A 12,500-nucleotide genomic window follows, 5' to 3' on the forward strand; every position below is an offset into this window, starting at 1 on the left:
ATGAGAAAAGGCGGTAAATCTTGCAGGGACAATGGGACAAAGGATGGTTATTCTGGAGCAGACAACGTCTAGGTGTCTCGACTTCCTGGAGAGGTCATCCTGTCATAAATTAGATTAGCACAGCTATGTGAAAGGTTGAGGGAGGTGGTGAGGTGGTGAAACAACAATTTCTATGACACCAACATTCCAAATATTAATTGGATTTTTGCTACTGTATATTACTAGAAAGCAGTTTCTCAGCTTTCAGGAAGTGTTGGAATGTAGGAATTTGAGATTTTTTTAAATTTTTATTTTTATTTGCCAGTGACGCTGTCTTATTCAAAGGGTTAAAGTTACAGCTGAACAAATCGCTAAATGCTTCTTAACCTCTGCATCTCTGTGTCTGTCCAGGAGTGACACATCTCGCAGCGAGCTGGCTGAACTGGCCAAACAAGCCAACCCTGATGAGATTGACATTGATGAAGAGGAGGGGGACGATGAGGAAGATCAGGGTCCAGAGGGTGAGTTGTAGCGCCCCCTGGCTTCGCATTCCACAGCCTTCCACAGCAGATGTATAACGGCTGCAAACAAACGTGAATATTGTTGTTAACTGTGTTTTTATGTGAATTCATGGTTTGATGGTCTTTTCTTTCCACAGAGGTGCAGCTGGAACAGAAGAGCGTTCCCACAGCTGTCTTCGGGGGACTTAAAGAAGATTGAACGGAGGACACCAACCATAACATCAATCAATCACCAGCCGTAGACAGGACCTCGGAGAAGCTCCACACAAATTAAACTTTTCAACAGCTGTGTGTTCGTGGAATTTTTAATCCATCATTGATTCTTTGTACGGTGGCTTTTCTTCCTATTTTCAAAGAATGCGATGCAACATAGTGTATCTGATCAGTGAATAAAGGTTCTTGTTCTTGTATTCTTGTATTAAGTTCGGTTCTTGTAGGGAACTCAATCTGATCAGTGAATAAAGGTTCTTGTTCTTGTATTCTTGTATTAAGTTCGGTTCTTGTAGTGAACTCATTTGGCCACAAGATGTCACTCTAAACCACATGAACAGTGCAGTTAGTGGTATTTCTCTAGCTTTTCTTTGGTGTTGATATACGAGAGAAATGTTTCTGTTATAATGAGTCAGCATATGTTGTTTACATAATGGAAGACATGAATTGACATTAATCAGGGTTTGTGTTTGTGGTGGGACACTGCAACAGCGGTGTGAAAAGGAGGGAATTTCCTCCTAGAAAAACATGGGGGAGGAGTTAAGTAGCTTGAAGCTTTGCCTGAAGAGTGAGAATTTGGTTGAAACTGCAGCTGGACATACACTCATTCATATAATGGACCTCCAATTTTACCAGTTAGGTATTCATTGCCCATTTAAAAACCAATCTTTGAAGCTGACATTCACGCACACAAGCATTGAGACTATGAGTTATGTACATATTTCTAATAAACTCCAGGTTGGCCTAAAAGGCCATTAGCAGACTTTGGCAGATTATATTTAACCTGCATGTTGTTGACAGTCTGAGAGACCCGTTCAGTAGCCCATCAATTTAAGTCACGGTACAAACAACTCCCAAGGGATGAATTGCATTTCTGTAAAACGACTAATTATAGCATTTATGAAAATAAAAGGCCTATTCTTCCATAACTAGATTAAAATAGTTCTTATAAAGTTACTGCTCAGGGATGCTGGTAGTTCTAGAACTTTGAAGGGACATCACGTGATTGGGAGTTTCACACAGACGATGGGAGCAAAGCTGGTGAATTATGACAGGAAATATGCAAGAAGAGCTCATAATTTAAATTCCTACACCATTTCACACAAACGCTTCTCTTATTTACAGACTGCAATGTTGATTTTATGATACAAACAGATTGCATACCTATGCTAAAGTCATACAGTTCCATTAATCTATCTGAATAAAAACATTTCTAATTTGGACTTTGACCGGGATATTCATAGAGCATGCATAGGCCTACTCGTGAGCATGCTCATAATATTTAATTAAGATTGAGATTTCATATGCAAAGAATAGGCCTAGTGAACACGACCATTTCCAGACACCTGTTGAGTGGGCGTGTGTGGGAGGATGCACCTGTTTCACGCGCACACCTCCATACCTGCAGGCTGCGTGCGCGCGCCCCAGAACCCGCCCCTGCGGCTCATCCTCAAATCCTATTGGCCGGCGGAGTGAGTGAGTGATGCAGTGAGGAGCACCTGGGAATCACTCATCTACGGGCTCTCCAGCCACGGCGGAGCAACTACGCATAATAGCGCGGCGGGTGAAAACGGAGGAAATTAGACGTCTTTCTCAAATAACCCGATGGGTTGGGGGCTCCAGTAGGGAGGAGTAGGACCGCACGCCTCCATCTAATGACCGTTTACGGCTGAAACCCGAGAGAAAAGGGGATATATCCCGGACTGGAATAGCTTAGACTGGATCTCTTCTCCTGAGAAAACGCCACATCCGTGTTCCTCCGCTGTGCTATGGAATAGTCCAGAATGATAGCTTGCATTTCGTACTCTTTCTCGTAACCAACTCTTTTCTAGCTCTCTTTCCTCCTCTCGTTTCCACGGCCTGTCCAAGGACTCGCTATGGTGGACTCTAATGCGACGAGGAAGACTTTTGTGGTCCCAGACATAAAGCCATTGGATTTATATGATTTGACCAAGGCAAAGATATGCGCAAGTGTCGGGTGGCTATTGGCTAAATCCTACGGCAATGCAGGTATGTTGTCGGATATGTGTGTGTGTGTGTGTGTGTGTGTGTTTCCAAACATGCTTCCCCCTCCCCTGTAGCATTGTTCCCAGTCCCAGTAATGAAAGCGCATGCATGAAGGTGAACCGTGCGCGTGTGGAAACTCAGCGGTTTTGGACACACAAAGAGCCCCGTTCCAAACTGAATAGCTCTCTAGCACACTTTGCTGGTGTCGGGCCTATTATTCAGCATTGGTGAATCCTAAAATCGTGCCTTCAAATCGCATTCAATGTCTGTTCTTGACTAGGCCGACTGCTTTTTTCGGATTTAAAGCCGATTTGATAGCCCGTGTATGCTTGACACACTAGTCTGGTGCATTGAGGCCTCGTACAGATGACGAGGCAGAGGTTTTGACAGCTTGCTGAATCAAAAACAGCATGCCCGACATAACAGGTCCAGTCATACCCTTTGAATTATACCCATCCTACATTATTTTGGTCAGGCACGGGGCTGTTCCCCGCATCTTATGGAGGGAGTATTATACATGAAGTATCGAGAGGGGTCTGTTATACAGCTAATGCAAATGATGGATACTCCAGACGCGCGTGTATTGAAACCACGGCCTCTCCATGACGCGCGGGTCCACCCACTACAGAGGAGCTTTTGTTGGTCACTCCCACTCCAAAATCCTACATACTACTCAATCCTAGATACTACTCACTGCTCTATTTTTACTTCTACATACGCACTTGACTGAGAGCATTGGATTATTAAAACCTAAATAACTTTCCTCCACATTCCTAAGACGTAAACATACGTCCCCCCGTGATAATGCAATAAGCTTGGAGTCATCACATAGTTTAGATTCGGTTAGGGTCCGTGACACGAGCTCAATTGTACTTTAGCGACCTGGTTTATATGTGTCATGTGTTACGCAATCACTGCCCATGGCTCCAGGCTGCTGTTTCTCTGTGGATGGGTTCTAGTGCATCAACACGCAGCTTAGCTCTGGCCACGCCCTCTGGACTCTGGTCAAAGCCCCCCCTCCACCCCACCCCTAGTCGGGATAAGTGAATATAAGCATCGAGACCAGACTGCTGCTTTGCTTGTGTGTTTTTATACACCCGTGTGTTTGTGTGTGCTATCCCCTCCACTTAATGGCCCTACTGAGCCCACCCAGGACTGCAGCTCGTACTGTCTTCCTGCTCGGGATGACATCATCAGCTTCCCAGAAACCCTTACTGCTCAGAACAATATCACAATAGCAGAGCCCGAGATATCCTGCACCTCATTCCTCACGGTCATCTAACTTGCCGATTGGGTCTGAGTCATCACACACACACCGTGACAAATGCATCATTTGTTGAGGCTATAGTTTCCGCCTTGTGTTTGAATTCGCACCAATGAAAAGCCCACATTTCCCCGGGCAGACCCAGATAGCAAGCGGATCTGGGCTATATACAGGCCAGATCTGGCCCTTGTGGCTTAGTTCCAGCCCATATATGGCCCAGAATCATTACACATCCGCTTGCTATCTGGGGACAAAGACAATATTCGCTCTCTCTCTAAAATTCAGCATTAGTTTTGCCGTTAAGTACACTCTGAGGTCTAGTAAAAGGGATAAAACGGAGAGCAAGCAGCTTTTCATTAACTGATATCAAAGATTGAGCCAATATCCCTCATCCACTCCAGCAGCTCTTATCGATTACGGATTCCTCTCCGGAGAGAGTTCCTCAGACAGGATGCTGAGGGCGGTCGCTGTTTGACCCACATGACTACCGCTCTACTGGGACCAGTTTGAGAGTCTGACGCCATAATTACTCATCCTCTCCCCTCATCTGTGTGTCTAGGGCGGGAGAGTCAACAGGTGAGGAGGACCTAGAGGAGGATGTCAAGAGGCCTCTGGCCAGAAACAAAATGGCCGTGTTATTAAAGACTTCAGAGGAGGAAGGGAAAGTGATTGTCTCATCCAGTGTGTTCAGGGAAGATGAGAGGAATCAAGGAAAGACTTTTGAGGTTCAACCACAATCTTAATAATAATAATAATAATACATTTTATTTGTAACGCACTTTTCATTTAAAAATCTCTGCTACAGGTTTAAAAGCATAGCATAACAAAACACAACTGAATAAAAAAAGCACCCACTTTTAACAGTCAAAGGCCTTTTTAAAAAGGTAGGTTTTTAGGCCTGCTTTAAAAGAGTCCTGGCTCTGTCACAACAAGCTTGTGTTGAATGTACTATGGAGTCTTGCACCTGTAAGCTTATAGGCTAGTACAGTTGGACCATTGCAATTGAGGATAACTGAATTACACTAGACTGTATTATTTTCATTCTTCCGTGGTCATGGAAACGGGTCTGGGGTGAAGTGAAGGATGTCATTCATGCTAAGCTAAGCTATGCTCATGCTAAGCTAATGTAGCTCTGTTAGTTTTTAGGCCAGGATGGGGATGAAGCCCCCTGCTGTGATGTTGCGATGCTACCATGCTAGCTCTCTAAGAGGTCACTATGCTGATGGTACATGTGGAGGGTCAGGAGGATTTAATGGGGACTTTTTGCGATGTACTCTAGGCCCATATCACTCATTTGGCTGTGAGATAAGAACATTTCAATGATCTGTTATCAAATTAGGAAGTCCTTGTTGATTCAAATACCAAATGTAAAACGTTTAAAGATGAGCTATTGCATAGTTGAAGTATTTAAAGACGTGGCTTAGTCCATGCTCTTTATTGTGTATGTGTTTGTGTTGTATTCTGAAGTCTCTGTGTTAATCAACGGAGGCTACCTCTCGGAATCTCAGGTCACACACAGGCCATAGAATAAATGCTGTCGTTATCACTGGTGCTAGCTTTTTGGGTATTGAAACAACACAACCCAGCTTTGTTCCAAGGCCAGAGGGTATTATCTTTCCTGTGTTTTTTTCTCTGCAGTAGTGTTTTGTTAACTTGGCATGCCAGATGGCTTGTTTCACACAGCCCGCTGGTACAGCTCTGTTGGAAACTCTTAGAATAGAGCGTTTGTTTGGCATATAGAGGGTTTATTTGGCATATAGAGCGTTTATTTGGCATATAGAGCGTTTATTTGGCATATAGAGTGTTTATTTGGCATATAGAGTGTTTATTTGGGATATGTAACAAGTGCAGGTACTGGGGTACGTTAGGATTCTTGTTATCGCTTGTTCTTTCCATAAAAATACAGGCAGGTGATTGGATGAACTACTTACCTATCACAGGCTTCTTGCTGCCGTCATATCTAAACCACACCCATAGATGCTAGTAGTCTGGACGCTGATTGGCCCGACCACATTCTGATCGGGCCCAATCGGATCTCTTTGGAGAGAAACCGAATGTGAGCCCGTGAGATCAGGATGGTCTCGTGAGGCTAGTGGTTTACATCCCCCAGTGTTGAGAGAAATTCAGAAAGCTACTGCAATAATGTCTGTATGAAGACGATGCTCCCCTTTTTATTGTGTGTGTATATGAATTTATATATTTATTCTATATACATACTATATTGCCAAAAGTATTTGCTCATCTGCCTTTACATGCATATGAACTTAAGTGACATCCCATTCTTTATCCATTCGGGTTTAATATGACGTCGGCCCACCCTTTGCAGCTATAACAGCTTCACCTCTTCTGGGAAGGCTTTCCACAAGGTTTAGGAGTGTGTTTATGGGAACTTATGAAGTTTCTTCCAGATGCGACTTTGTGAGGTCAGACATGATGTTGGACGAGAAGGCCTGGCTCGCAGTCTCCACTCTAATTCATCCCAAAGGTGTTCTATCGGGTTGAGGTCAGGACTCTGCGCAGGCCAATCAAGTTCTTCCACATCAAACTCACTCATCCATGTCTTTATGGACCTTGCTTTGTGCACTGGTGCGCAGTCATTTTGGAACAGGAAGGGGCCATCCCCAAACTGTTCCCACAAAGTTGGGAGCATGGAATTGTCCAGAATCACTTGGTATGCTGAAGCATTCAGAGTTCCTTTCACTGGAACTAAGGGGCCAAGCCCAGCTCCTGAAAAACAACCCCACACCATAATCCCCCCTCCACCAAACTTCACACTTGGCACAATGCAGTCAGACAAGTACCGTTCTCCTGGCAACCGCCAAACCCAGACTCGTCCATCAGATTGCCAGATGGAGAAGCGTGATTCATCACTCCAGAGAACGCGTCTCCACTGCTCTAGAGTCCAGTGGCGGCATGCTTTACACCACTGCATCCGACGCTTTGCATTGCACTTGGTGATGTATGGCTTGGATGCAGCTGCTCGGCCATGGAAACCCATTCCATGAATCTCTCTACGCACTGTTCTTGAGCTTATCTGAAGGCCATATGAGGTTTGGAGGTCTGTAGCGATTGACTCTGCAGAAAGTTGGCGACCACTGCGCACTATGCGCCTCAGCATCCGCTGACCCGCTCTGTCATCTGTTGGATGGGTGAGTGAATACTTTTGGCAATATAGTGTATGTGAGCAGTACGGTAAACACAAGTTATTGATTCTCTTCCAGAACGTAATTGCGTGCTATAATATTTAAATCTATTAAATCTATCTTGTAGTGAATCTGATGAGCCAGTCAAATTCGAGTCAGAGCTTCCTCCCCCTCAATGCTCACCTCACTCGCACTTCTGCTCGTCTGAGCTCGTCTGAATTATTCAAACCTTGTGATCGCTCTTGAAGGGTTCCAGCTGGATGGTCTGTTCTGATCACCCGGGCGGCTCCGCCCCCCCCCCTTCATTAAAAACAAAGACGTCTTAATGTTCCGTGTTCCCATGGCAACCTCGCTGAAACCCAAACGGCAGACAGTGCTCTTGTGGCGCCCAGTGGGACGCGGACGGACAGAGTTGACCCTTGCTGAGTGCTCCCCGGGGTGCTAGCTTAGCCGAAAACCGCGGTTGGATACAACTGACCCCCTTTGTTTATGTTTGTTTCCGTGTCCTTTTTGTCTGCTGTTTACTGTCAAACACAATGTTGTGACATGACCAACACGCTAACTCAGGAAATCAATTATGTATGAGACCACATGGCCTCGGGATCCGCCAGCCAATCGGGGGTTGGGGGCGGGACTGTCTCAGACAACACAGAGCGGTCCTCATCACCAGCGTGTTGGATGTGGCCTCCTCAATTTAGCTGCTCGCCCCGTCTGACTTGTTTTAATGGATTGGATTTTGTTGTTACAGTAACAGGCATCACGCTGTTTTTGTAATTATATTCTCCCTTTGCATAATTCAGTTGCATTCCACTTTCCAGAATTGCCTGGGTGTCCCAAGTTGACCTTTGACCTAACACCTTCAACCAATAGTTGAGCGCTGACCCCTGACCTGTTGGGGGGGGGGGGGGGTCATTGTCAGCACAGAGAGACTGTGCTGTTTTCAGTCTAAACACGGCCCTGGGGGACTGTTGATATCAACATCGTTCTGGCGTTTTCCTCTATTTATCTAGGGCTGGGGCATTACCATAATACCCTCCCTGTCCCTCTCTGTCACCTGGTTAAGCTCCTCCCCCCCCCCCCCCCAAGCGAAGTGTAAACTGCAAAATGATTTGCGAAATATTTGCAAAATGTCTATTTTCAGACTCGGCCTGTCGGTCGGTGATCAGCGCGACACAAACCGGTCATTCATTTACCGGACTGTTCCGTAGGGAAATGGTGCCTCTATCGACCACATCCATCTCCTACTGCTTTACATGTTGCTTTGCATTGTGGGTCGAATTTACACTCAACGTCACGTCGAGCCGGTAGGCCTTCGGCGGCGTCTTCCACCTCGCCGCCCGCGATCGATGACCGATCTCCGAGATCGCGACGGTGAAATACCAACGTGTTTATAGTCCAAACGCCGCCCTCTGGAATAAGACAATGGAGCATTCACGCCCAAATATGTGCCCTCAGCGTGAGACTATTGTACTTCCACCTGTAGTTGTGATGGTGAGCGACCGTATAGAGAGTGAGAGGACTGTGTGTGTGTGTGTGTGTGTGTGTGTGTGTGTGTGTGTGTGTGTGTGTGTGTGTGTGTGTGTGTGTGACGGGCGTAGCTTTGTGTTGTATTTGTGTTGTGTCCTTTCAGTTGATCCCTTACATAACCACCATGACACAACCACATAGAGAGGAGTCTCTCCTCGTCCACCAGTCTCTCCTCATCCACCAGTCTCATCTACCAGTCTCTCCTCATCCACCAGTCTGTCCTCATCCACCGGTCTCCTCATCCAGTCTCCCATCATCCACCGGTCTCTCCTCATCCATCAGTCTGTCCTCATCCACCAGTCTCTCCTCATCCACCAGTCTCTCCTCATCCACCAGTCTCTCCTCATCCAGTCTCCTCATCCACCAGTCTCTCCTCATCCACCAGTCTCTCCTCATCCACCGGTCTCTCATCCACCAGTCTGTCCTCATCCACCAGTCTCTCCTCATCCACCAGTCTGTCCTCATCCACCGTTCTCTCCTCATCCACCAGTCTCCACTCATCCAGCAAGTCTCTCCTCATCCAGTCTCTCCTCGTCCACCAGTCTCTCCTCATCCACCAGTCTCTCCTCATCCACCAGTCTGTCCTCATCCACCAGTCTGTCCTCATCCACCAGTCTCTCCTCATCCAGTCTCTGCTCATCCAGTCTCTCCTCATCCAGTCTCTCCTCATCCACCGGTCTCTCATCCACCAGTCTGTCCTCATCCACCTGTCTCTCATCCACCTGTCTCTCATCCACCGGTCTCTCCTCATCCAGTCTCTCCTCATCCACCCGTCTCTCATCCACCAGTCTGTCCTCATCCACCAGTCTGTCCTCATCCACCAGTCTGTCCTCATCCACCAGTCTCCCCTCATCCACCAGTCTCTCCTCATCCACCAGTCTCTCCTCATCCACCAGTCTCTCCTCATCCACCAGTCTCTCATCCACCAGTCTCTCATCCACCAGTCTCTCATCCACCGGTCTCTCATCCACCAGTCTCTCCTCGTCCACCAGTCTCTCATCCACCGGTCTCCTCATCCAGTCTCTCCTCATCCACCAGTCTCATCCACCGGTCTCTCCTCATCCACCAGTCTCTCATCCACCGGCCTCTTCATCCAGTCTCTCCTCATCCACCAGTCTCTCCTCATCCACCAGTCTCTCCTCGTCCACCAGTCTCCCCTCATCCACCAGTCTCTCCTCATCCACCAGTCTCTCCTCATCCACCAGTCTCTCCTCATCCACCAGTCTCTCTTCATCCACCCGTCTCTCATCCACCCGTCTCTTCATCCACCAGTCTGTCCTCGTCCACCAGTCTCTCCTCATCCACCAGTCTCTCCTCATCCAGTCTCCACTCATCCACCAGTCTCTCCTCATCCAGTCTCCTCATCCAGTCTCCCATCATCCACCGGTCTCTCCTCATCGGTGATACCACCAGAAATACCAGAGATGCACAGAGAGACCCTTTTCTCTCAGTGATTATTTCCCTTTGACTTTAATGAAGGCCTTTCAACCGTGGACTGTAGGGTTTGTAATTGGACGCACGTGTGTGTGAGGTGTGGATGTATGCTATTGTGTGTATTCCATCTCCTCTCAATGCAGCGAAACCAGTTTGTTGGGTGTGTCAGGTGTGTGTGTGTGTGTGAGGGTTATGTTCGTACGGGGGTTGTGCATGTTCTGAGCTTGTTTACCCAAAACCTGCTCCCAAGTGCCCTAGCGGTGTTTACTCAGAGCTGTGCAAAGCTCCGCGCGGACTTCCTGTTCTTGCCGTGGGCAGAAAGTTTGGCTTTTCACCATTTTGCTTTTGGCAAGGCTCAGATGCAGCTCTGTAAAACAGAAAGCCAGTCAGGTTTACCTCATCAGCTCGATGACGGAGTGTAGCCGAGGGTCCCACGGTGCCCCCACTTATAAATAGCCAGGCAGGTTATCTCTCTGAGAGGTGGGGGAGGGGTGGGTCTGGTAATCCTCAGACACCAGCCTCTGTTCCTGGTTGTCCTCCTGCCCCTCCTGACCCCGCCTGATTACTCCTGGCCCTGACATGTGACCTTCCGGGGGGGGGAGGGGTGGAGCGCACCACTGCACGGTATCTGGGAGGGGGGGGTGGTGACATTGGCACTTTGTGAAACGACTGGGTGACGGAGGAGTTGACCCGCCCTGGAAAGATCGCGTGGAACCAATCGTATTCGTCGACTCGTCCTCTAAGCTCCAGACTTTGTGATTTGCCGGCTGGCTTCTCTGTGAATTCACGCAGTCTCGCTCTCACACACGTTCCATCGAACACGCTCTGCACACACACACACACACACACACACACACACACAGGCATGCTTCATTTAACCCCTTCTCTGTGCACTCACGCAGACGACTAGCTGTAGGGCAGAAACTTGTTGTCTGATTTGCTACAGTTAGCGCTCGACGCACCAGGTAGCAAACTGCTCAACCCTGCTGTCATCATTTGAAGGGTTTAATTCCCAGATTTAAAATGTAAATCCTAAATACTATATATTCAATTGGATAAATGTTGTTGGTGCATAAAGTAGACTGACTATCATATTATAATTATCTTAGAAAAAGGCACAAGATGGCTCATGGAATTGAAAATATTCTATAACCAGTCACTTAATTTGTAATGATTCCACTCCTATCCTTGCGTTTCATTCACAGGAAGTGTAGATGCAGAGGGACGGCAGCTACTGACATGATTTCTCGATGTTGTGCTTGGCCTACATCCTGGCCTATTTTCAGAGCGCTCTGCCAGACTGTATCCACGTCCTCGCTCCCCTCGGAATAACTTAGCGCTGCTGTGATCCTCATCTCAACCCCTCCCGTTCCCTCCTAACTCTCTCTGTTAGGGCTGCAAACTTCCAGGAATTTCATTCATCGATAACCGTTAACCTTAACGAACGATAGTCGGTTAATTGATGAGAACGTCCCGCGCCGGACTGCGCTTTGATCGCTTCATTTTTGCGTCGTCTTCCGCTGTGTCGTTGAAATTTCCCAGCATCCCAATTATCCTTCACTACATGGCGTGGCTCCCTCATGTGCAGTCAGACCCTAAATCATGATTACATTTCACGCAACTCCAGTTGATAACATTCGTTCCACAAAAAAATAATATTTCCATTCCATTAACAAGCAATTAATCGAGTAACCAAACCTTACTCAAGTAAATTCTTATCGCCAATTAATCGATAGTCGATTAACTATTAACATCCCTACTTCCTGTGTGTCCTGTTTGGTCCCTGTGTCTCCCTGTAGAGAACGTTCCGGTGGAGCTTCGCGAGCCTTTCTACCGCGACCAGTACGAGCAGGAGCACCTCAAACCCCCGGTCACGCGTCTGCTCCTGTCCTCCGAGCTCTACTGCCGCACCTTCGGCCTCCTGCAGGGGGGGCCGGGGGGCCCGGGGGCGCAGACCCCGCCCAAAGACAACGCCGTCCTCCTCCAGCTCCTCGCCAAGAGGGGCGTGGCCCCCAAAGACCAGGACACCCCGGTCACGGACGCAGACCTCCGGCACAAGCCGATCAAAATGGTAAGGGTGTTGGAGGTTTTTATTCCATGATGGACTGGTTGTTGAACCTAGAGCTAGAAAACTAGAGCTATCCTCCATCCCGTTAGTAGCCTAACTCATCAATCAATCAATCAATCAATCAAAGCTGTATTTATATAGCGCATTTCATACCCAGAGGCAACACAATGCGCTTTACAGAGAACAAGGGAGGTGGGCATACGACCCACTCTCTACATATTCCAGAGGGAAGCAAAAAACCAGTTTCACCCGGGGGCCAGATAAGTGAGCTGTAAAAATTCTTCCCTGACCCCTCTCAACAAGGCGATGGAGCAGGCTCCAGGAAAATGTTTGTCTACCGGCTAAGA

At 47.6% G+C, this 12,500-nt stretch overlaps 2 protein-coding genes across 6 annotated transcripts in view; both read left to right on the forward strand.

Annotated features, from left to right (window-relative positions):
• The window catches only part of xab2 (XPA binding protein 2), a 12,964-nt gene extending 12,062 nt beyond the window's left edge, over window positions 1-902 (forward strand). For all 3 annotated transcript variants that reach the window (XM_084438562.1, XM_084438563.1, XM_084438564.1), the window contains 2 exons: window positions 391-500; window positions 638-902. In XM_084438562.1, the coding sequence (XP_084294688.1) occupies window positions 391-500; window positions 638-699 (172 nt within the window). In that variant the 3' untranslated portion in view covers window positions 700-902. The remainder of the gene's footprint in view (window positions 1-390; window positions 501-637) is intronic.
• A 1,360-nt stretch (window positions 903-2,262) lies between these two features.
• The window catches only part of camsap3 (calmodulin regulated spectrin-associated protein family, member 3), a 35,292-nt gene continuing 25,054 nt past the window's right edge, over window positions 2,263-12,500 (forward strand). For all 3 annotated transcript variants that reach the window (XM_084438832.1, XM_084438833.1, XM_084438834.1), the window contains exons 1-2: window positions 2,263-2,720; window positions 11,885-12,156. In XM_084438832.1, the coding sequence (XP_084294958.1) occupies window positions 2,588-2,720; window positions 11,885-12,156 (405 nt within the window). In that variant the 5' untranslated portion in view covers window positions 2,263-2,587. The remainder of the gene's footprint in view (window positions 2,721-11,884; window positions 12,157-12,500) is intronic.

The sequence above is a fragment of the Borostomias antarcticus genome (genome assembly GCF_949987555.1).
Source record: "Borostomias antarcticus genome assembly, chromosome: 5".
Classification (NCBI taxonomy): Eukaryota; Metazoa; Chordata; class Actinopteri; order Stomiiformes; family Stomiidae; genus Borostomias; species Borostomias antarcticus.